The 23,101-nt window shown below is 39.0% G+C and overlaps 1 protein-coding gene across 1 annotated transcript in view; it reads left to right on the top strand.

Moving 5' to 3' along the window:
- Positions 1-23,101, top strand: part of LOC124161369 (bone morphogenetic protein 1) — a 339,468-nt gene that overhangs the window by 215,844 nt on the left and 100,523 nt on the right. Inside the window, exon 2 of the mRNA XM_046537683.1 lies at positions 7,097-7,535. Within this exon, the coding sequence (XP_046393639.1) occupies positions 7,097-7,535 (439 nt within the window). The remainder of the gene's footprint in view (positions 1-7,096; positions 7,536-23,101) is intronic.

Genomic DNA, 23,101 nt, shown 5'->3' with positions numbered 1-23,101 from the left:
CACATTGTGAGGTCAAAAGGTCAAAATTGTAAAATTTTGCTTACACTCAACAAAACTTAGGACCTTTCCCCATAATTGTGCCAATTTTCATGAATATTTCTCAATGCAAAGTTACTAAAATTGCAGGTCAGAAATGACACACGACCCTTGGGACAGTCTGTATAATCACAGTCCATCGTCATATCTTTTCACATGCTAATTACCATTACTGGAGCATACTAATTGAGATAAATACTCCCATCCCTCCTCAATGGCGGTCCATAGCTGTTTTTGATTTTTTGGCCCAACAGTTGAATTTTTTAACCCATGGTTGGAATGAGGGAGGCAGACGGGGAAGAGTCGCGGACAGGGCCGGTAGTCTTGGAAACCCGAGGTGTGCAAATGGAGACACTCCTTTTCACGCATCATCGACACTGACAGTGAGCGTCGCGAGCGGGTGTTGCTAAGGCCATGCCAACCCTTTTGTGTCTGCACCCTTTCCCCTGTTCTACCCCCACCCTCGTCTGACTTCCCTCCCTTCCACTCACCAAGCCGCATACCACATCCCGATCTTCCTGTCATTTTTGTTCGTATATATGTACCCACTTTGTGGTGTTGTGGGGTCTTACTGACACCCTTTCCCCATTTTACTCACCCTCCATTTCCGTTGTGGCGGAATGAACAACATTTTATCTAAATACCATTTCAGTAACATTTTTACGCTAAAATTTAATTTAAATAATTGATGTCGAGGTCCATAAGTAAGACCAAACGTTTTTTCACTGAGCTATAAATATTACATTGAAAGTACCCAGTTTGACAAGGATTCATTGTTCCTTAAATAGGCGGTTGTATTATGTCCCTTTCTATTTATTTTTTTAATAATGCAGGCAGACAGTGCCTTAAAGATAAGTAGGGAACCATAACTTTCATGAGGCGCTTCTATGAAGACAAAATCAATTTTTTGTTGAAATAAGAAAATTTCTACCAGTGGTTAGATAAGGTTTCGAAGAACGTGGTAGACTAGTGGATTACAGCACTTGACAGCTGACCGTAATTTCTCGGGTTTAAATCCCGGGCGAAGCTTTAGGACACTTCCAAATAAAAATTCTCGAAGTTCAAGTTGTCCCAGGGAAAGGAACCTTTCCCCCTACTTTGAATGAGTGAAATTTTACGCTCCTATGGAAGAGTGTAGGGTGAACTCTGCCAAAATCTGTCCAACCTTGGTATTAATTTACTGAGTAATTGAGCGGGTGAAAGTTTCAAGCACGCATTTCTTTAAAAAAAAAGCTAAACTCCGGCATTTCGAGCAGGATTGGATCGTAATCAAAATGTCCGTCCCACCCTCCGTTTGCTCTTGAGCGAACACAATGTAATTTTGAAGTGATTTGTGAGCTAATTACATCATGATAAAAAGAAGAACACCATGGTAATTTCCACACTTTTAATGTCACAACTCAGCAACCGACAATGGTTTCAACACGTGTCATTTTCAAGGAGGTTCAATTTTTTTTCTACACCTTCCACAAAATCGAGCCGGATACGATTTTATAATTACATCATTTTTCGACAAATATGGAGTGCTGAAGAAAATCGATTGAACTAAAAATTACGATAATGCAGTCATCTATTTTAAAAAAATCCCAGTCCTCTTATCTTTTGTGAAAGTGCTTTTGAAAAGCTATAGGTATAACTGCTACACCGAACCCAAATGCTACTGTGTAACACAAGGGCATTAAACATGTTCCATGTTATCAAAATCGGAGACAGCATAGTTAGCGATGGAAGAAGAAAGAAGTTATCAGCAGAAAATCCCAGGCGAGAAGAGGGTTCCACAAAAAGAAAGGTATATATTGAACAAAAATAAGGAAACAATTTATCGAAACTTATATTTTTAGTGTGCTTCTCTATGGAAGTGTGGCATGGACTATGGCAGCAGCGGAGAAATATAGAGTCGAGACATCCGGAATGCGATGCTACAGAAAGATGATGGAAGTCAAAGAAATCGACTGAGTAACCAAGGAGGAAGTCCTATGAAGAATAGGAGAGAAAAGAGGGCTTATTAAAACGTTAATAAAAAGATATTATGTATTAAAATAGTACTGTTACATAGAAAGAGGGAGTAGGCGTTATTATGAATTGCAGAGGGAAGTCAATGAGGGGTGGGGAGAATGCCAGAATAATTCTTAAATACTCCATGGAAACCTACCTTAATTGGTTGATTACTTTAATAATAATAACTAGATTATATATGAGGGGCTGAGAAGTCAATGGGTACAAGTGATTTTTTACGTAACAGAGTTAGGTAAAGTTAATTGTTGGAAGAAATACACAAAAACTTGGTTGCCAAGTGAGTGTGAGACAGTGACAGTGAAACAAGTGAGTGTCTGTTCTGCGCTGAAATCGAGTTGAAAATCAAATGCACTAGTAAACATCTAATTGATCTCGTTTGTTTTCTATACTTAATTTCTGTTCCTAACTCATTGTCAGTGTAGAAAAAAGAAATCAATTGTACCCTTTGCCTTCTCACCCACTCATGTGTATAGATAAGATTTCTTATATCGAGCTGTTTGGATATCATCCTACACTCGCGCGTTTATACGTTTCTCCCCGTCTGTAGTCTCGCCTTGTAATGTACACCCTTCTGGTATCGCTTTCTCTCCTCTCTCTCTCTCTCTCTCTCTCTCCCCCCCCCCTTTTCACCCCGTTCACTTTCATTCCCATTATCGTGTTCCCGTCTTCCGTTCGTTCTCTTCCATTACCCGCCCCTCCCTCATTTCGTCTCCTTTCTCCAGCCCACCCGCCCCCTTCCTTCCTTCTTTCCCTCCCCACCCTCTTCCCCCCGAGGGCATCAGCTGGAGTTTATTGTGCCTCTCTCTTTTGCTCTCTCTCTCTCTCACTTTCTACCCGTAACCCCCGTTCATTTTTTTAAAATCCTCTCACTCCTTGTAGCCACCCGCGTAAAATCCGTCACCCCTCGTAAAAATTCGTCTTCTAACATTCCGCCACCACGTGGTTCGCGTTTACTTCTGTCGTGCCGGGGGCTCTATTTGAGGGGAGATGATATACATGATATACATAGCATGAGGGAAAATCCGAAATCACGTGATGGGTTTGGCAGTTGTCAGTGGCTTATACCGTCGATATAATTTGTTTTCGTTAAACTTATTTCGCCTGAAAATTGTATTTCAAATAAATTTAGCACTCACGATATGGAGTTGTTAAATGATTTCTATCGACTTTATAATAGGATTGCCCAGGAAGTAATGCACCAAATTTTTTTTCTCAGCCGACAACAATGGTGCGGATTTGAAGCTTTACGTATATGTATTGCCTGAAGTTTCATAGCAAACTAAAGCATGCAAAATTTTTTACTTTTTCGAGTGATAGCTTTGGTGCAGGACCGTTTCAAAATGGTGTCTTTAAGTGATGTACGTTACGAGCAGCGTGCCGTCATTGAATTTCTTGCCGCGAAGAAAGAAACCGTGGAGAATATTCACAAACGTTTGTGCAAAGCCTATGGAGCATCTGCTGTCAACAAAAGTAGTGATAGTCCTGGTCTCAGCAAACGAAGACAATAGAAGGTGGTCCGGCGGTGCCCCAAGATTTGCAGCGGTCGGAGAAACCATCCACGGCTGTCTCACCTGATATGTAGCAGCGAGCTAATGTTGCCATCGCCATGCCATTGATGCCAATAGGTGGAACCATTAATTCAGATGTATATTTCAACACACTATCAAACCTCAAGATGCTATCCCAGCGACTTCGGCGCCATACCAACCGAAAAGATGTTTTGATTCAACACTATAACCCTCGGTTTCCCACAAATTTGAGGACTCCCGAACACATGGCAAAATCGGGTTGGACAGTGCTAACCCGTCCACCCTACAGCTATGACCTGGCTCCCTCGGACTTCCACTTGTATGGGGAATTACAGGATTTCATTCGTGGAAGATAGTTTGAAGACGACGAGGGCGTGATTCACTTACAATTAGTGAATAAATGATTCCGTGACCAGAATAAGGATTGGTACCAACAGGGCCAAAGAGATAAAGTAAAAAATAATAGAAACATCATTCTTGATGTGTGTAATTTTCGTTATGTGCGATACATAAATTTCAGAGATAAAAATATGGTGCATTGCTGTCTGGGAAACGCTCGTAAGTACACTGTGACGCGTGGGTCAAACGCTTGGTACGTTATTGAATAAATCCGTGGAATTGTGCCATCTCTTTATTATTTAGCCAAGGTGCCCTTCCACTACATCTCATCTGCCTCAGTTACTTATATTTAATAATAATTTATTGGCCCAATATTTTGGTTATTGCGCGGCCACGTTTGGCGCTCTCGTATATACTTTTATTTGCAGGTGTTGATAACACATTAGCCTGTCGCCCCTGTTTGCTTCTCTCTTACTTCTTCCTTTACTATATTCTTCCCATAGCTTCTCTATCATCTAAGTCTTTCTATCCATCGTCAGGTAACTTTATTATATTCTCATTCATGACTAACCTTACCGTAACTTAGGCCAATACCGAATTATGAAATATTCCACTAGCCACAGCTCAAGCCGCGCATTAATCTTCCTTTCCATTTTTCCATTTCATTTCTACCTTTTAAAGGACTTAATAAGACTATGAATATACATCAGTATTTTCCTTGATACAGGCTAACTTCAAGCAAAATTTGAGCTTTGCGCAAGCAATGACTATCGTAACTCGAGGTATGCCGTTTTAAGAAATTGTGATTCAGGATACGCTTTATTAGTGTTTTACGCCATAGTTTTGCCAAGTAAAGTGGTTGTAAGCAAGTCTTTCCTAGGGAAATTTTGTTTGTGTACATCTATGCGACGGAGCTTAACTTTCCCTAAATTTCCAAAATTCTTTAAAATTCTACCTCTCTGTATACTATACATCCTCCCAACCCCTGATAGTTTTTCACTTCCGTTATCAATATATATTATCGCGCAGTAAAACCGTATTTGAATAAGAGATTGAACAGGGAAACACAAGTTCATCTGTCATTAAACTACGGAGTGATATCCTCACATTTCTCGATTTTTCTTGAGGTCGCCTGAAGGCTTTACCGGGGATTTGAATTGAAGGTATGGTATTTGGAGGAGGCGACCGACAGCTGAGGTCATTTGCGCCATGAGGAAAGGGTGTGGAAGGAAGGGTGGAGAGAAACCCGGCGTCGGCGTTAGCCTGCTCTTAACGAAAGGCGCCAAGAGGGCCACGGTCTAACGTCCCATCCGACGGACGGAGTGTTGCGCTTGAAATGTCCTCCACACAACATTCAAGCAGGGATCGGGCAGTCTCTGAAAATTCTCTGCCACTGCTAGGATTTGAACCCGAGCCCGCCGGGTGGGAAGCCAACACTCTAGCCACCACACCAACCCGATCCCCCCATTTGAATTGAACTGGGGATCAATTTTGCTACCACGCTCCCCGGTAGTTGTTAAAAATTAGGTATTTTTTTATTTGGAGTCATATTTGGAAGCGAAATGTCAAGTCGTAATATTCAAGCCATGAGGCCACAATGAATCTCTGGCTCTCTCGTTGGGTCATGGTAATTATGAAAAGGGTAAGGAAAGAATGGTTTGAAAGAAACATTGTTTGCTAATTATTTCCTTTTTTTTCTTCTTGTTCTTCCAAGAAAAACCGACTATCTTCTGCTCGAGTGTGTCTAACCTTCATTCTTTTTTCTTCAAATGTAGTACTTCGGGATAATATGCACTAGTGGTTGTCCATGAGGAAGTATTTTGCAAGTTGGGATTTTGTACTTCTGTGAAAACACTTCATGCTCCCTCGCCCCAGTTTTGAAGTCCCCTTGTCGTCTATTCTTAATAGAATGGTGTCCTCTCTTCCGGAAAGTTGATTGTCACGAAAGTTGTGGTGTCTGAGAAAATGAAAACTAATCTGAAAAAATCGTTTGTTTTTGGAGCAATCGATTTTTTAAACGAAATGAAAAGCTCGAATTTTCTACAAAAATCCAAATTTGAACCAGAAGATCGATTGATCGAATTTATCGACGGTTTTTTTAAAATTAGTCTGCACAAAAAACGTGCATTATTTATTCGAAAAATACTCAAAATACACATTTGAGAAGTAGAAAAATATACTTAGAATACATGCTTCCATCATTATTCGTAAAAATTTACAAGTGCACGCACATTTAAGTTTTGGGATTGCCGCCTGGAACAACTCAACTTCCCTAAAATTTTGAATATAGATCGACTGAATGAGATGCTTTCTTGATGATTTGGGACATGAATTTTCCAGTTTTACCTGCCTTAGAGATAGGTCTTTCACGGGGGACGGATGACGTTATCACAGGCCGGTAGCGACGCTGCTGAGATCAAACGAAATGGTCAGGATCGAAGTTGAAAAATCGAGTTACGGTCGAAAATCGAAGATCATCTCTCCCTCTCAATTTCCTCTATTTTAATCGACTTCGACTTTTCCATCACTCTATAGATGCGACATTTTACATCCCATTAGGCCTCGTATTTTTTAAATTTATTTTTGGGTACAAATTTTACTTAATTCGTTGCTAATATTTGATTTGCATTTTATTTCGGTTTTATATCCTGAATATCTATCAGAAATTCAATAACTTACAGTACAATTCCTCATTTACAATAATTTATTTTCGCGACCGGTTTTCCCGCATTGAAGCATCATCATGTGAGCGGAAAATGCAGCAAAAAGGTCTTGAAAATGCACTCATTAAATGTGGAATTACAGTGTTAGTTCTAAGATTTTTAATGCTACGTATTTCATCCAATTGAGGCCTGAAACCATTTATTTTTAATGCAAATATTCCTAAAATGAAAGTTATAACACTGTTTGAAATGTTGGAAATACAGTCATTTAACTGTGGAAAAGTCTAGGAATTTCAGCGTGATATGTATGTGACACCATCCTACTTGGGTCTAGATATTACGAGACACACATTTCGTTCATCCCGGACCGTGTGTATGGGTCTACATATATATATCCTCTTGAGCTTTGGTGAAAAATGTCTGTTTGGGTTCGTTTGAATCCTTTCGGTAAGCTGATGTACTATTATCGTAAAAAAATACAAACTAATGTGCGGCTGGTGTGTTTCCTTCCAGAGGGCTTCTACGGGGACATCGCTCTGCCCAACATCCAGTACGACGAGGAACTGGAGCTGCAGAGAAGGAACCAGACGAAGCACGTAGAGGAGGAGGAGGAGGAAGGGGAGGGAGATGGAGGAGGGGGTGAGGTGCGCCGCCACCCCCACGGGGGCGGGAGGCACCGCGCGAGGGACGGGGGCGAGGAGGGTTGTGGGTCCGGGCGTCGGGGGCGGAGGAAGTGGAGCAAGGGGTGCAGGAGGCCGAGGCACAAAGGGAGGCGGCTCTCGGGTAAGCGGGGACGGCGGATCGGGGAGGAGGAAGGGGTGGAGGGGGGCGTGAAGGAGGTTGAGGGTGGGGGCGGGGGGGCGGAGGGGGCGGTCGGAGGTGGGAACAGGCGGAGGCTGACTCTCAGGTGGAAGAGCAGGGCGGAGAGGAGGCGGAAGAGGAAGAACGGAAGGTGAGTGCAGACACATTCCCATCCCATTCCTAGGTGATAATGATGGTGCAATGGTGCATATCCCACAACTCATGATTTAGGGAATAATTCACAATTTTGAAATCATGTGTCCCCAATTTTTTTCCTAGCCCACCCTCCAAAGTTTTCTCGTCAGCGCATAGTAGAATGAAATCTGAAAACGAAGGATAGCAGTATAAAATGGCTTGATAATTGTTTTTCGTGTCTGTGCCGCGTCTACTCATTTTTTTGTGGACGACAGTTTCGGACGCATTCCAGCTCCCGTCTTCGGGTCCAAAAAGGTGCCTTAAACTATCGTCCACCAAAATGAGTCAATGTTATTGGATGGAATTGGATTTGAATCTTCGGATTTTAATTGTAACTGTAAATTAAAAAAAAAAAGGCTCAAACATGGAAGGCAATTAATGAATGGGATGCCATTTGCCGTATACATTCGCCGTAGTCTTGATACAAGTACTCAGACAAACAAAACTCACTCAGAAACAGTGGTTTTCAGTTTAATAGGAAAATCTAACAGATTGAATATTTACTGTTGCCTTTGTTGTTGATAAAATAGTTGATGTCGTCTAACATGGTGTGATTTATTTATTTTAATTCAATGTTACAGATAAAAATTTGTGGGTGCTCTTGTGTTCTTGACTTGTGGGCGTCAATATTATGCAATTTTTCGCATAGCATAGAATAAAACCAGCGTTTTAAAAGATTTCTATCTAGCAATTTGTATTATGGAAGGAATTCGAGGGATTTATTGAAGTGTTATGAAGATGAATATGAATGAACATCAAAAATCCGCCTGCGGTGCCGAAAACTAAGCTGATATTTTGAATGCATGTCAGGGGCTCTGGTACGGACGTGCGCCTGAACTTGGTTCTCTGCTTAGCTTTTTTGAATGACGATTTATTTCTTCCGTTTTTCCATGTTGTGATTTCTTTAAGTGGTCATTCATAATTGTAGGTCTTACAGCGGCGTTGTATGTTTGATATTGTTGAATTCTAATTATACTTAGGAATCTTGTTGTAACCGTGTTGATTCAAATTTACTTAATATTTTTTGTAACTTTTTTCTCATTATAAGGTACCTGATAAATCAGTAAAAACCTCTGCCTTTATCTAAATTAGACCTTCTTTTCTTAGGGTCGTGTCAGGATGATGTTGACAGTAAGCGAGCGTTGGATGGTAAGCGAATCGCGGATTACAGGTGTCGATAGCTACCGCATTACTTTTTCCAAATGTAGTCTTCCAAAAGGGCGCTTTGAAGCTATTGAAAGGCCAAAAATATTTGACGTTCTTCCTTTTAATCTCGTATTTTTTACACGATTTGGGTTATCGGTCCGTGGACTCCATTGGTACAGTTTACGCTATTCGGAATGTTAATTGCTCGCATTTTATAAGTTATTTATGTCGCTGAGGTCCCCTATTTTCGTCGCAGATGCAAGTGGGGATGTGCGACGTCTGTCGAGGAGGCTTACTAATTTATTATTAATATTTTCTTTGTAATATAAAGGAAATCCCTATGAATTAGGTTTCTACATTTTGAGGGAAGTGGGACTTTATTAATTTTTATTTATGTAAACAATTACGCCAATTTACATTGAAAATTTTAATAACACGAATGAGCCAAAATATAATAAGAATATAAAAACCAAGAAACTTTCATTTCTTCCAGTTATCTGTCTGTTGTCAATTCGGTCACATTTCTGTGGCAGAACGTATTCATTAGTCATTCTAATGTGTTTACTTATCTACGAACGCCTTGAAAATAATAGTGTAAGACATAATATTTCGTATGAATTCTTAGCAGAAAGTAAGACACATTTTTAACTAGCTTAAGCCTGGGTACTGGGTGCAGGGATTACCGTATTATCACTAAGATTTTAAAACTGTTATTATGTTTATTCCTTTGACCAAAATTAAATTTCCTGGTAGTGCGTGATTAGCAACGAAAGTTTTTATACGTTTCCATTCCCAAAAGATTTTTTCCGATGGAACAGCATTTAATTGAGCACGAGGTGCAACTTAATTTAGGGAAGTTTCTGTGGTCTTGTAACCTATAAATATTAAAACAATTATTTAAATAGTTACTATTCCATCCTCTCAATATTTGGACCCTGTCTTTTGAGTGATTGCAACCTCGCTGAAGGTGATGAGTCAAGGGATGGGGGATTTCCACCGCGACCAAAAATGTTCGAAACTCGGTCGTACGCCACCTTTCTCGATTCTTTTAGCAGAATACCCCTCACACACTCTCTCTCTCCATCACCTCCTGGTTTTAATGAGAATATTGGATCAGTGGTCGCAAACGTGAGTGCAGGTTGATGTCAATACAGGGGCGCTGCGGATTATTGGACCGCACGCGAACGGGCTGAAGGGATGAAAAGGGGTCCAGCGATGGAGATTGCACATGTGTGGGTGCGAGGGAAAGGATTAGAGGCGGGAAAAACGGGAAGAACCCAAGGAGAAAGGGGAAACGCAAGGGCAGTGCATGGAGGCTGAGGCCTCAGTCCAGGCACGTAGCCAGTAATGTGCTTCAGGGTGTGCTTGGGAGGTGTGCGGGTTGCCTATACTGACGTTTTCTTGTCAATTCGCTCGCATCGGAAAACAGTACATTTCATTAGGTCATATATACAGGGTGTTTCATGAGGAATCTGCAATACTTCAAGAGCTGGAAGAGGACACAATTTGGGCATTTTTTGTCCATAAGCATGGTATCGCAGCTCCTTAGTTACTTATCTATGGCAACGCAAACCTACGTTTTTAAATAATTGTTAGAAACAGGTTTATTTCATAATGGGACTCCATATTCTTCTTCACTCAAAAAGATTTCAAATCTTTATGTATGATTTATGGAATGCTTGAGTGAAAAATGTTGTTGTTAGTAAATTTAATAATGATACTCCTTTCAAATTTTCAGTAAGATGTCGGCAATTTTTCTGTTACATTTTCTCAAAATGTGACGGTCGAAATAAATAATACAATTTATAGTCAAATAACCTCCGTTTTTCATTCTTTAATGTTATGGAGTGTACCTCATGGTTCTTTCGAAAGAGTTGCCTTCTTTCTCCTATTAAAGTCACGGAAACGAATGATTTGATTGTTCATCGAAGAGCGGTTCATGTAGCAAAAGAGGATATTAAAATCATCAATATTAAAATATTCTCTTGGTAAACACACCAACACATGAAACCATATTCTGAGTTCTATGCTCATACATGGCTAATGGCCCTCTCTTGCCGTCCTTATTTGCTGATCCCACCTAGCTGAGTGATTTTCTGTGTAGCAGAAGTTTCTGGAAACCGCTGCCTGCCTCGGACTAGAAACTGAATCCCTCTTCTCCCTGTATTGTATGGGTGATTATTTCATGCCGTAAGGCTTAGCATCATGCAAGGGCTCTCCTCAAGTTTGGAGCAGAACTTCTGGCTGGGGACTGTGGCCATGTGGTATTCTTCATTTCCTTTATCAATTTCACATCATGCCTATCCTTCTATTACCTACCGAGTTTTTGCATAATTGGGTAGTATTTTTAACCGTGAAGAACATCTCGCCAATTAATTAGCGTGTTGTTGTCTTGGAATGTCTTGCTCGGAATGATTACTGAAAAAGATAAGCATATTATTGGAATATTTCTATAGTTACTAAATTGTAACCTTTTTATAATATTTTTAGAAAAGAGGGAATTTTATTTCAATGGAATTATAATATACATAAAATCCATAAAGATATTTTTATACCAAGAGGATAACTTTTCTTCGACAAAAATTTTTCTTCTCTTTGCTGAAGACATGATGTCGTGTCGACTCGTATCCCTTGGCCACCAAGTTTTTTGATATTTCTTCTATCAATTGCTGTACCTAACTATGTTGAGAAAAAGATCACTTATACCCCTAGGCTTCTCACTTCCTACTATAGTATTGAATTTTTTCTGAATGCACTCATCTTTCTATAATCCGTATTACTTATTTTTTGATCGGTTCATATTGTGGCTCTTAAAATGTTGACAACCGTTTAGAGACCCTGGTATAAGGCGAGAGATTTTCACATTGGAAAGAATATGAGAAAATCTCACAAATATGGAAAGAGGAGTGGACGAACTTCTCAGGACGACAGGAGGGAGTGCTATACCTTAAAACTAACCACCAATGCTTTGCGGTTCTTCAGACCCACTCCTCGGATTTTTTTTATTTGTGGCGAGTTTGTGGCGATATAGTTACATTGCATGATATCTGCCTATAACCAAAAAAAGTTAACTTTCAACACTATGCAAACGAAATATGTTGCTGAGGTAATGGGCTGTATGCTATTCCGATTCGTGAGAAGCCTGCCCCGTAGCAAATTTCTGGCTGCGTTCGGAAAATATCTAAGCATTTTAGGTATATTTAAATGATAAGATTTCAATTTTCGTCGGCAATCCACGTGAAAGGTAATTATTCTTGTCTTATCTATCGCAGTCCAGTCCCACCACCCTCTCTTTATCCGCCGCGACTACGAAGTAGAAAACTGAATTTAGGAGCGTGATTAACTTTTGGGGGAGCATGATGGTTAGTATGTTGGGCTACTGATAGAAGGGTCACGTGGTTTAAATCCCGGGTGAATCCTTCGGACTCCCTCAGATAAATACTATACGTTGCGTGGGCTTGGGAAAGTGCGAATAGGCCTTGGGGAAGGAGCTGGAATGAGAGGACTTCACGCGCCTGTGACTTAATCCGGGGTGAAATTTACTTTCACCTGCCCAAATCAACCTGAGAACCCAAATCGCTGAGTCAAGATTAGTTCCTTATTTTTTATTTCCGCGGTAATCATTTAACGTCAGATATTCATTCACCCATGAAATGAAGTCATTCGATTAAAAGTACTTTAAAATTTTCCGATATTAGGAATGATCTGCGTGCTCTTTTCTTTTTACGTCTGCTCTTACGTTTTTTCAATGAAAACGAGTAAGTACCTACTATTCTTATTTTGCATTAATAATAATGTTCATTTATTTCAGCATTGCTATTACAAATTGCTTTGATACCAAAGCGTGAGCTTTTGGTGGTGTCCAAGTTATTGAAACCAGAATAGATCTGCCTGTAAATTGTAAAAAAATTCGTTAAAATGAAACAAGGTGTTTTCAATGACCATAGTTGGATTGCAATTTAAGAATGATTTTTGTGCTCAAAGAGCATTACGCAAAACAGATATCCAGATGTTATTTTCCGTTCGGGGAGATTCAGAGGAAGGGAGGGATAGACGGGGGTAACCGAAGGATTAAGTGGAGAGGAATATGGCCAGGACGCGTGTTTGGGCGAAGTGGGGTAAAATGCCATTTGACCATTGCTCGCCGAGCGTTGGGACAAATCCGGCAATCCCTGTAACCAGTGGCATTAAGACCATTCCCCTCCCTCCCATCCCCAGTCCATTACAGTTGTACAAATGCGATCTCAAATCCTTCCCGCGCAACAAAAAAAAAAGTTTCTCGCATTCGCAAACCGGGAACTCGCCCCGTTCGAATTTGCCCCATTCAACTCCCTCCTGCTTGACCTATTCGCTCACCCCATTCACTCACCGATTCGAATGCGAGTGGTGCGGCCGCCACAATCCCCGCCATCTCCCAATCCCGGTACCCGCAGGCTTGCGCCGAATCACTGGGCTCAAGCCGCGGAAGATGGAGCCCCGGGATGGCCGGTGGACGCTCTCGCGTATCCATTATCCATCCTCGTTCGTTGGGATGGAATGCCGCAGAGCGTACTCGCAGCTTTGAGGCGGGACATCATTTATGGCAATCTGAAATTTTGACTGTGAAACCGAATAAATATTAACAAGATAGTGATTTTCGGCTTTTGCGGGTGATAAACGAGGCTAGAGGAATAATCCCAAATCACGTGATTATCATTTTCCTCATTGCTTCCTATTGAAATAAATAATTACAATTTTCCACAATCCCAAAATTTATCACGACCTATGTTTAAATGTTAATACAACATTTTCACGGTGATGATGTAGTGAGGAAAAGATGCACCTTGAAGATAACACTGAAACGTAGGTGATAATAAATTTTATAATCGTGAAAAAATTCCACTACACGCTTGAATCTTCGGATTTCATACTTATTTCTGCGGACTTATAGTCTATGACAAAATTGCTGATTGGATGATTTCGACGGTAGTGTTTGTTTAATATGAAGCATCGATCATATTAGACTGGTATTTTGCGCAGCGAATTGCGCATTTACAAACCACTTCACTACCACGAAGCATATAAAGAATATTGTTGGCAACATTTGCCTCTGTCCCAGATTTTAAATTTCACCTCATATTGTCTCGGGTGCAAAATTTTTAAATTTTAGAAATGTTGAAATATTGACTAAGGTCTACTACTCCTTACACCCTGAAAATGCAAGATGATAGAGTACACCTTAAGTGATTAATTAATTGCTATTGATTAATATAGACTAAAAACCACTTATCAAAAGAGAGTTATATGTTCCATCAGGCTGTATTTGTTTCCATTGGAAATTGTGTATCTGTCCGTATTGAATATACTGACCATGAACCCAATTTCAAGAATGTAATTTTTAACCACCCGTAGCCCAGTAAAAAAATTACTAGTGTTAGTCATGCTATTCTGCACATTATTTTCTAAATGAACTCTAATAAATTTGTTTATTATTGAGGGTTGGTAATCAATTATTTTATTTGAATTGGGTTCATGGTGAGTACTTTCAAAGTAACAAAGGTTTTTAAATCTTATAATTTTGCATGTAGTAAGTCCCTTCTCAAGGAAAGAAGAGATAATGATCAATAGATGAGTCACATTAGCGATGTAATATATCATATACTATTACTTTTGAAACGATTAAAATTTGTCCTGAAATTATTGCCTCAAAGAGATGAGTTCCTCTGGTGGTCATATCAAGGGATACCATTGGAATTGGTTTCACAATATGAAGGGCAGTCTTTCAATTTTTCGTCAGTGTTTCTTATGAAGCGCTGAAGGGGTTAATTTCCTACGATATATTGCGAGGGAACTCAACTTCAATTCGATATTTTCTCAAATACTCATTCATAATGTACTTATAGTGTATGTATAACTTGCTTAGATACTCGCACATAATACATTTCAACTTTTACATGCCGGATATTTCCGCATCGCAGCGAGTGTTTTTATTTTATTACTTTGATGTTTGATCTCTCGATCGTCAAAGATTGAAACTGAAAGTATTGATTTTATCTTCGTTTCAAAGCCTAACTATCCCCTATAAAAAAAAACGTAAATAAATATCGCATCATCTTCCGGACTCGATTTTTCAGTATCGACCTTTTGCATTCATTTTTCGGTATGAGAATTTTTGTAGCTGCGCTTCCCTCTTTTAAAAGTTCCTGTCAGCCAACGATGTATAATTTGCATTGTAAAACGATGCCTCTAGTTAAAATCCATGTCAACGTGATGCTCACGTTTGTTGACGTGAGGTTAAGCAGACTGTATAAAACTGGGCCTAAGAGTCCACAATGTTCCCGACCACGGAAGAGAAATGCGGCTTTTTTCACTTTAACTTGCATGAGGTGGGTCAGTAATTATTTTAGGTTCTTACTGTAATTTATTTCTGTGGTCATGCGCGGATTATAGTCGTTGTTTCCGTGAAGAGGAAGAATTTCTCGCTTTCGGGCCCCGGTATGGTATGCAACACGCTTGAAATTTTGGACGTTCGGCCAGGCAATGAAAACTAACTTCGTACTCTATAATTAATAATCGTCGTATTATTCATAATCACCGTATAATTGATAATCGTCGTATAATTCATAATCGTCGTATTATTCATAATCGTCGTAGCTGGTTGAATAAAACTTTGCTATGTCGAATCACACGGATGCTTACTATACTATAGCATTTTCCTTTTTATCTAAAAAAATTGGAAAGATTTTTTTGGCTTAAATTGCTTTTTAATGTTCCGGGTAGTCAAAGTTTTCTAGAGAACGACGTGAGTTTTATTTTCTTACGCCGTATATTTTTCTTTCCTATTTTTTGCATTTGTTCTAACTTGCCACATTAGATACCTACCAACTTTACATACTTACTTGAAGTTTATTTTATTCACTCTGGATATTTTTTGTCGTCATCAAATGGCACTATAATTTTAATTTTACTTAAACCTTTGAATTTTTTTCATGTTGAATGTTTTTCATAGGATTTTGAGCTATAAGCTTTGAGGCATCAATGTGTCGCATAGTGTTTTTCATGTGTTAAATGGCATAACACATTTATTTTAGCTCGTTCTAGCCATCTTGCTTTCATTTCACTTCTGAGAACCTCGTGTATCCTTCTTGAATGTGTTACCGATGATGACCTTCCGATGTCTTTTCAACCTCTTGTCTGTCGCAGGATTTGGCTATTACCTACTCCAGCCTTATCTCTCTTTCCCCGTATCGCGAAGGCTTACACGTTTAAGGTCACACGCCCTTCTTTTTAATACCTGTTCACTTTCAATGTGACTTTTTAAATATCAGTACATCATCTTCTGGGTCAAGACTTCGCCTTTCTATTCTTGCATGATTAATTTAGTCGAGGTGATAGTAATATTCTTCAGCTCGACCTAAAATCATGTGTTTAAAAATCTCTGATAAAAATCTTAATATCCTTAGGCTAAAGAGTGTGGGTAGAACATCTGATATGACGCTGATCGATCAGCCTCCATGGTAATAGTGAGAGAATCGGGTAATTTTTAGTTTACCATAATAATTATTTAGTCCATTTAATCAATAAATTCTTTCTTTTATGAGAAAAAAATCGTGATCTTTTTTCGTAATCTTGACGTTTTAGCCATTTCTCCTTTATTCGCGTTTTTCTACTTAGTGAATTAATGAGTGCGATATCGTGGACGTTGTCATGAACGATTTCTGTATTTTGCATAAACTAATGCTCGCCTAAGTTCACCTATAGTCACCTCTTATAATAATTAGAATTGTTTTTAAACTCGGAAAATGATTCAACCACTTTTACGCACTAAGGTATATCTATTGGTAGATAGGAAGAAAGCTCGAAGAATGGAAGTTTAATTGGTAATAAAGGCATTATAACATGACTGAGAAGGCTGCCAAAGAATGTGCAAGTCTTAGATCTCTAACACTACAGCTTAATGATAATACATAGTCGTCTGTCTATGCCTTTTTCTCTGAATTTTCAATTTTGAAAAGGATGAAAAAAAAATTGGCCGGATACATTGATCTGTAATATTGATCCGGGTCGGAAACTTTTATCAGGTTCACATTTGGCTCTAGATTTAAAACGAGGCGCCTCAGTGTAGAGGGAAGACCAATAATCCGTTCCTTTGACCCTTATATCTTTCCAATATTTTCCTTATATTGAGATTGCCATCACATCCTCACGTCAAGTAGACACTCTTCCATTCCGAATGATTAATGTGCTCGGAAATAATTTGGACGTGGCCGGAGGTGTCGCATCGAAGTCTTATCACAACTCTCTCCCTGAAATCTCACGCTGAAATCTTTTCTTAAATATATCCTCACGTGTCGAGGGTGGAGGATCTTTAAAAGGATGAAAGGTTCACTATCAAAGATTTCATTATTTATCAGTATTATAATTTATTTTTATAATTACTACTACTGTGATTATTTCTATTATTATTATTATTATTAATATTATAATCAACATCATCACCGTCGTCAACATTACTCTCGTTAATCTATAGATGAAGGTAGGTATGCTTGGAAAGCTTACAATCACTCATATACTTTTTCAGTAACTTCCTTTACTTGCATATTTCTGCGTACTGCTGTAATTATCATCCATACTTCATTAGACCTTCTTCAATCCCGGGTCATTGATTTCACCGACATAATTCGTACATAATATTACATTATGGAATACATTCTATATGTAATATTTAATCAGCGTCTTGGATTGCAGATATGAAAAGTGCAAGTAATTTTTTGCCAATTTTTGATATATTTAAGCAAAATATATTATTATTTATTTTATTATTTATTTCACCATTATCAGAATTGATAAGTAGCTTGTTGATTGCCATCAATAGACATTGCAAGAATACACGTCATAGTTCTAGTTTTTTCATATTAATTTATTTACCACTGTTTTATTACATTTCGTTATTGTAGAAAACATTGTTATAACCTATAATGCTGTTATGCATCACAATTATATATTCTTTTCATTGCATGCCCTGATGAAGGCGTATAAATATGCGGAAACGTTGGCTGGAAATTTCATTTGAAAGTTACGTTTTTTTTAGGCCAACACTCCAAGACGGTGATAAAATAATTATTATTATTATTTTAGACAACTTACCTAATAAGTTAGATATACATAAAAGGCCTATTATAAATGTGACCCTTATACTATTACAGTCATTATTATCAGTCAACTATCCTTATATTGGTTAGACGCAGCTCTCCTTCTGTTCTCCTGTATGCTAGCTATTTCAGTGTGACGTATTTCTTCCATTTTACATAATGTATATCCTGCCCCATGTAACTCATTTGGAGTCGTCTTCTGCCCTTCTTCTTGCCTATCTATCCTTCTGCTGTTGTTTTCATTATGCCATCGTGCCTCCATCTAAGCCATGTGTTCAAATAAGTTTTCCCATTCTCTCCTTATGGTTTCTACTGGACTTCTCCCACTTTCTCCATCTTCCTCAATACTTACTCGTTCAATCCATATTATCTACATCATTCTTCGGTAGCACTTAATTTCAAATGTTTATATTTTTAATTTAGTCGCTGCTGTCAACGTCCAAGCCTCGCTTCCTTACAGAAAAATGCTTTACAAGTAGTATCGGATTAATTGTGCCCTTACTTCCCTACTTATATAATCAGATGTAAAGATTTTTTTCTTTTTGTAGAATGCCCTCTTCGCCCGTGATATTCTACTGATTATTTTGTATTTTTTCTTGATTCTACGAATCCACATTCCTATATTCCCAGTTATCTATACATCATTAGATTAGATGATTACCTCCGAAATTACGTATTCACCTCCAAATCAATGTGCACTTCGCCGAGGTGGAAATACCTCTAGAAAATAGCACGGGAATGTTGCAACTAGTCAGGATGTACAAAATTAAGTGTGGATCAAACAAAGTTATCAACCTATTCAATTAGTCATGGCCAATTTCCACGAAGCCAGTTCGCGTACGATTGAATATATAAAGGTTTTGTTGTTCGATTTAATCTTACTTATGGGTATTTTTATTATTACTTAAATTTTTATTGTTATATTAAATATTATTATTTTAGGCAGCTACTTATACATGAAGTTACCAGCTGAATTAAGTACTGTAAATAATTGAGCACTAAGTAATCAACAAAGTGCCTGGCTTTTAAAGCATCTGTTGCACTCAATGGAAGAGTTTTATGAATTTATTTTGGGAGAAATTTAAGGGGAGGATGTGTATGTTGCAGATATATGTTTATAGAGTTTACTACCTGACGACGCGACGCCTAATATGGTGTGTACCATTTTGTTTAGGCGAATAAAGTAATAAGAATACATGGCAGGCCCATGATAGCTGTGATATCTCATATCAATTCAGCGTGTTCCTTAAAGGTCGTACTTCACATTCACTATTAGACCTTAGTCCATCCCGAATTTCTTGTTTAGCCCCGAGCCAATTTTCACTCGTCCGAGGCGTCACATCTCACTTCCTCCTTCCCCGTACGGCATATTCATATAGAGGGATAAACAGAGAGACCCTGACAAGTCGAGGTCCCTCGTCTCACTCACTGGTCGGTATTTTTTGTATTATTTTGATTTTTATTACTATATTAGTATAGAAAATATTATTATTATTAATATTTTAGACAGCCAACGTTTTAAGTTTGGAAATCCTATTATATCTGTGGCTTCTCATATTATTCCAGTGTACTCATTAAAGGAATACAGGCATAGAGGTACTTCACGTACATTTATCATTAGACTTTCGTCCATCCCGAATGACTTATTTCGCCCCGAACCAATTTTCAATCGTCCGAGGCGTCGCATCTCACTTCCTCCTTCCCCGTTCGGCAGATGTTCGCAGAGAGGGAAAGAGAGAGGAGAGACCCTCACAAGTCGAGGGTGGTAGTTTGTCTGGTGGCTCTTTAAATGAAGGATGTGGCGCGCGCGATTAAAAAGACTGGTCTTGACGCGAGGAGGGGGTCGTCGTGTTGGTGACGGGGTTTGAGACGTGAGGGGGTGGCGTGGGAGGAGGAGGAGGGTGGTGCGAGGATCGATGGAAGACCCTCTCCGTGCGCGCTCTGTCTCGGCCAGACAGCACAGACGGTGAAAACCTAAATACTTACCTTTGTTTATTTACGTGCTGCACGGCCCGAAACTCCCGCGACTTGAGAGAGAGCGCGCGCAAGACGGGGTTTCAAAAATGGAGAAAAAAAATGAACATCGGAAGAGAGATTCCCACACACACACCCCGCCGCGCTGGGGAAGCTGGGGAAGTTTTTTTTCATCGTAGTGGTGGCGGTTTGTGCGGTGGGGGCGAGTTCCTTTATTTTTGTGTTTTGTTCTCTTTTTTCTTCCGAGATAAGGGTGTCTGTTTTTTGTGTTGGTGTGAGATTCATTGCCGGAGGTGTTCCGCCGAATGCATGTCCATGAACACTGCCGCTCAGGATTTCGTGGCATATTAGGTTCATAGAAGTATGCTACATGTATACTTGCTATTCGAGCCTATTTGTATGATACTCTAATTATTGATTGTTAGGTTTATAGGTTAATAATGAAAAATACCTCATGACTTCCGCAGTCTGTTTAAAAAAGTACTACCTGTTTCGGCTCTCCCGCCATAATCAAGTGCATAAATACCCCTAGTTATGTACTTGTACTACATTTTCAAGTACATAAATACCCTTCAAATGCTTAGACAGGGGTATATATGTACTTAATAATGGCGCGATAGCCGAATTTTAAAACTCTTATTATTTATTTTTTTAACTGTTATTATATGAAATCATTAATTAGTAATTGTCATTATTATTATAAATTCTTATAAAATTTCCATAATAAATGGATATTTTTTTCAAATAAATTGTGGAAGTCACGAAGTGTTTTTCATTGCTAATATTGAGCTCTTCCACCACGAACTTTACGAAGCGTCAATTTTCGATTAAATAGGTTTATAGGTAAACAGTTTTTTTCGTGTCCGCAGGCTCTCAACCAGACTGTTGAAACTTCTCATGTTCCTACTCAACCAGAATTTTTAAACGTTGGAAAAATTGATATTTTAACCCAGTATTCCAGAGAACCTTCGGACAGAGCTTTAAATATTTTAGTTTTTATTCTTGATTCGTATGAAAGACGCAATTGGCTTAGTATGGGATAGTTTCTATTAGGTCTTTGTTAAACAGTCTCAACTCCTTAGTTACTGCGCAATGGCTACGCAAACATTTTGTTGGACGCATATTGCAATTACCTGAAAACGTTGACGTAATTTGTCATTATTTAAGTGATCTGAAACTTGTGTTGATTATGTTTGAGATATTTTTCGTTCATTTTATGCTATCCAATAAGGGAATGGAAGCTTATTTTAATGGACTCCGAATAATCGTAGACGTTTCAACTTTCAACGGCGTACTTTTTATGGTAAAAGCTTTGTTTTGAGAAATAACATATAAATTTTTATTTCTAATTTTTAGAAAAAAATATTTAATTATAGCAGTAAACATCATTTCTCTATTTTTATTTGCATGGATGATTTGGGAACTTAAGTAATGTCATGACCGTTACGCAGCATTGCTCAGATGAGAAGAGACTTGTAAATTTACCCAGTTACCGAGGTGATTGGCTACAACCGTGTTAAATGTATCATCTCCAGCAGAACCTGAAATCGTTTAGTTTTTCTTGATTTATATGAAAGGTATAATTGGCTTATCGTTAGTAAGGGATAGTTTCCAAAAGTGATAGTGAGATGGGAGGGCCAAGGGGAAGTTACCAGTGATGAAAATACCTTGTTTTATTCAGGGAATTATGAGTGGTTTGTGTATGGATCTGAGACTTGGACGATGGGGAAGAGAGACAGGGACAGTGTTGGGGCGTTCGAGATGTGGGTTTGGAGGAAGATGGAGGGAATGCGGTGGACGGATCGAGTAATGAATGAGCAAGTGTTGAGCAGGGTAGATGAGGAAAGAACATTGATGGCTAAAATAAATAAATGGAAGAGTGACTTTCTGGGACATGTGATGAGAGGTAATGGCATTCTGAAGGTAGCCTTGGAGGGAACGGTGGAAGGGATCAGATGAAGGGGAAGGAGAAAGCTAAAGTTAATTACCAATTTAAACATGGGAAAATATAGAGACTTCAAAGAAATGGCCTGAAATAGGAAAGATTGGAGATAGCGTAAGCGAGAGGGAACTGCCGACAGGCAGAACACCAGATGATTATGATGAGGAGTCATTATTTTATAGCATGTCTTAATTCTGTGATTTTATAAGCAAGATTTCATTTGTCAACCCTAAATTTTTCTTTCATCTACATCTACATGATACCCCGCAAGCCGCCTTAAAAGCGTGTGGCCGGGGGTTTTGGGACACCAGCCGTTTATAGATTAAAAAAAAATGAAGTGCTCTCACGAAGCTGGGACTAGCGATTATTAAAGTCATTTATGGTACGGGGGGAACACGAATTCCCATATCTATCCGTTCGGCAAAACATCCCTCTTAATTTATCGCTTCTATCGGACCTGGAATTATAGTGTGGCTCTAGTATTATGTTCTCTGTGTCGCTCTTAAAGATATCCATTCTCAATTGTTCAAGCAATCTAAGCCATGCGCGCAGCCTCCGAGTCTCCAGTGGCTCCCAGCCTAACTCGCTTAACATCTAGCTAACACTGTCTGTACGCCTGTAGAAGTTTTTGACGAAACGCGCAGCCTTCCTTTGTATTTTATTCATAGAAGACACGGTCTCAGGCGTTACTTTGTGGAATTGCTTCATTATAGATTAAATAAAATAACTTTGTTTTATTCTACACTTTATTTTAAATAGCACGACGAATAGAAAATGAAGCGTGGAATAAAACAAAGTTATTTTATTTAATCTATATTTTATTCAGCTCGCGGATTAAGTCTTTCTGCACCGGATCCCACACGCTCGCTGTATATTCAAGGTGCGATCGGACGAGGGCGAAATAGAACCTTTCATTTACTTTCTCATCCGAAAATCCTCCCACAATACGCTTGATGAATCCTAGTTTCTTCAGGGCTATGCCGCAGATATTCTTTACATGTGTTCCCCACGTGAGGGTCGAGGTTATATTAACTCCCAGGTACTTCACTTCGTCTGTTGCCTTTATGTTAATACCATCCAATGCATTAACATGGTTATAGTTGGACGAATTCCGCAAGAAATGTACCGTCATGCATTTGCTCAAATTAAGTTCGAGTCCCCACTCTTGGCTTCACAAATGAACGTTGTCTAAGTCCGATGATCCTGTCCGAATTTCATAGTCAGAGTGATCACTAATTTCGCGATGGATGGTAGCGTCGTCAGCAAATAAACGTATTTTACTGCTAATGCGGAAGCGGAGATCATTAATGTATATAATGAGCAACAGGG

This window comes from Ischnura elegans, chromosome 6 (assembly GCF_921293095.1).
Source record: "Ischnura elegans chromosome 6, ioIscEleg1.1, whole genome shotgun sequence".
NCBI lineage: Eukaryota > Metazoa > Arthropoda > Insecta > Odonata > Coenagrionidae > Ischnura > Ischnura elegans.
Note: the sequence above shows the minus strand (reverse complement) of the source record. Positions and strands in the feature narration are given on the sequence as shown.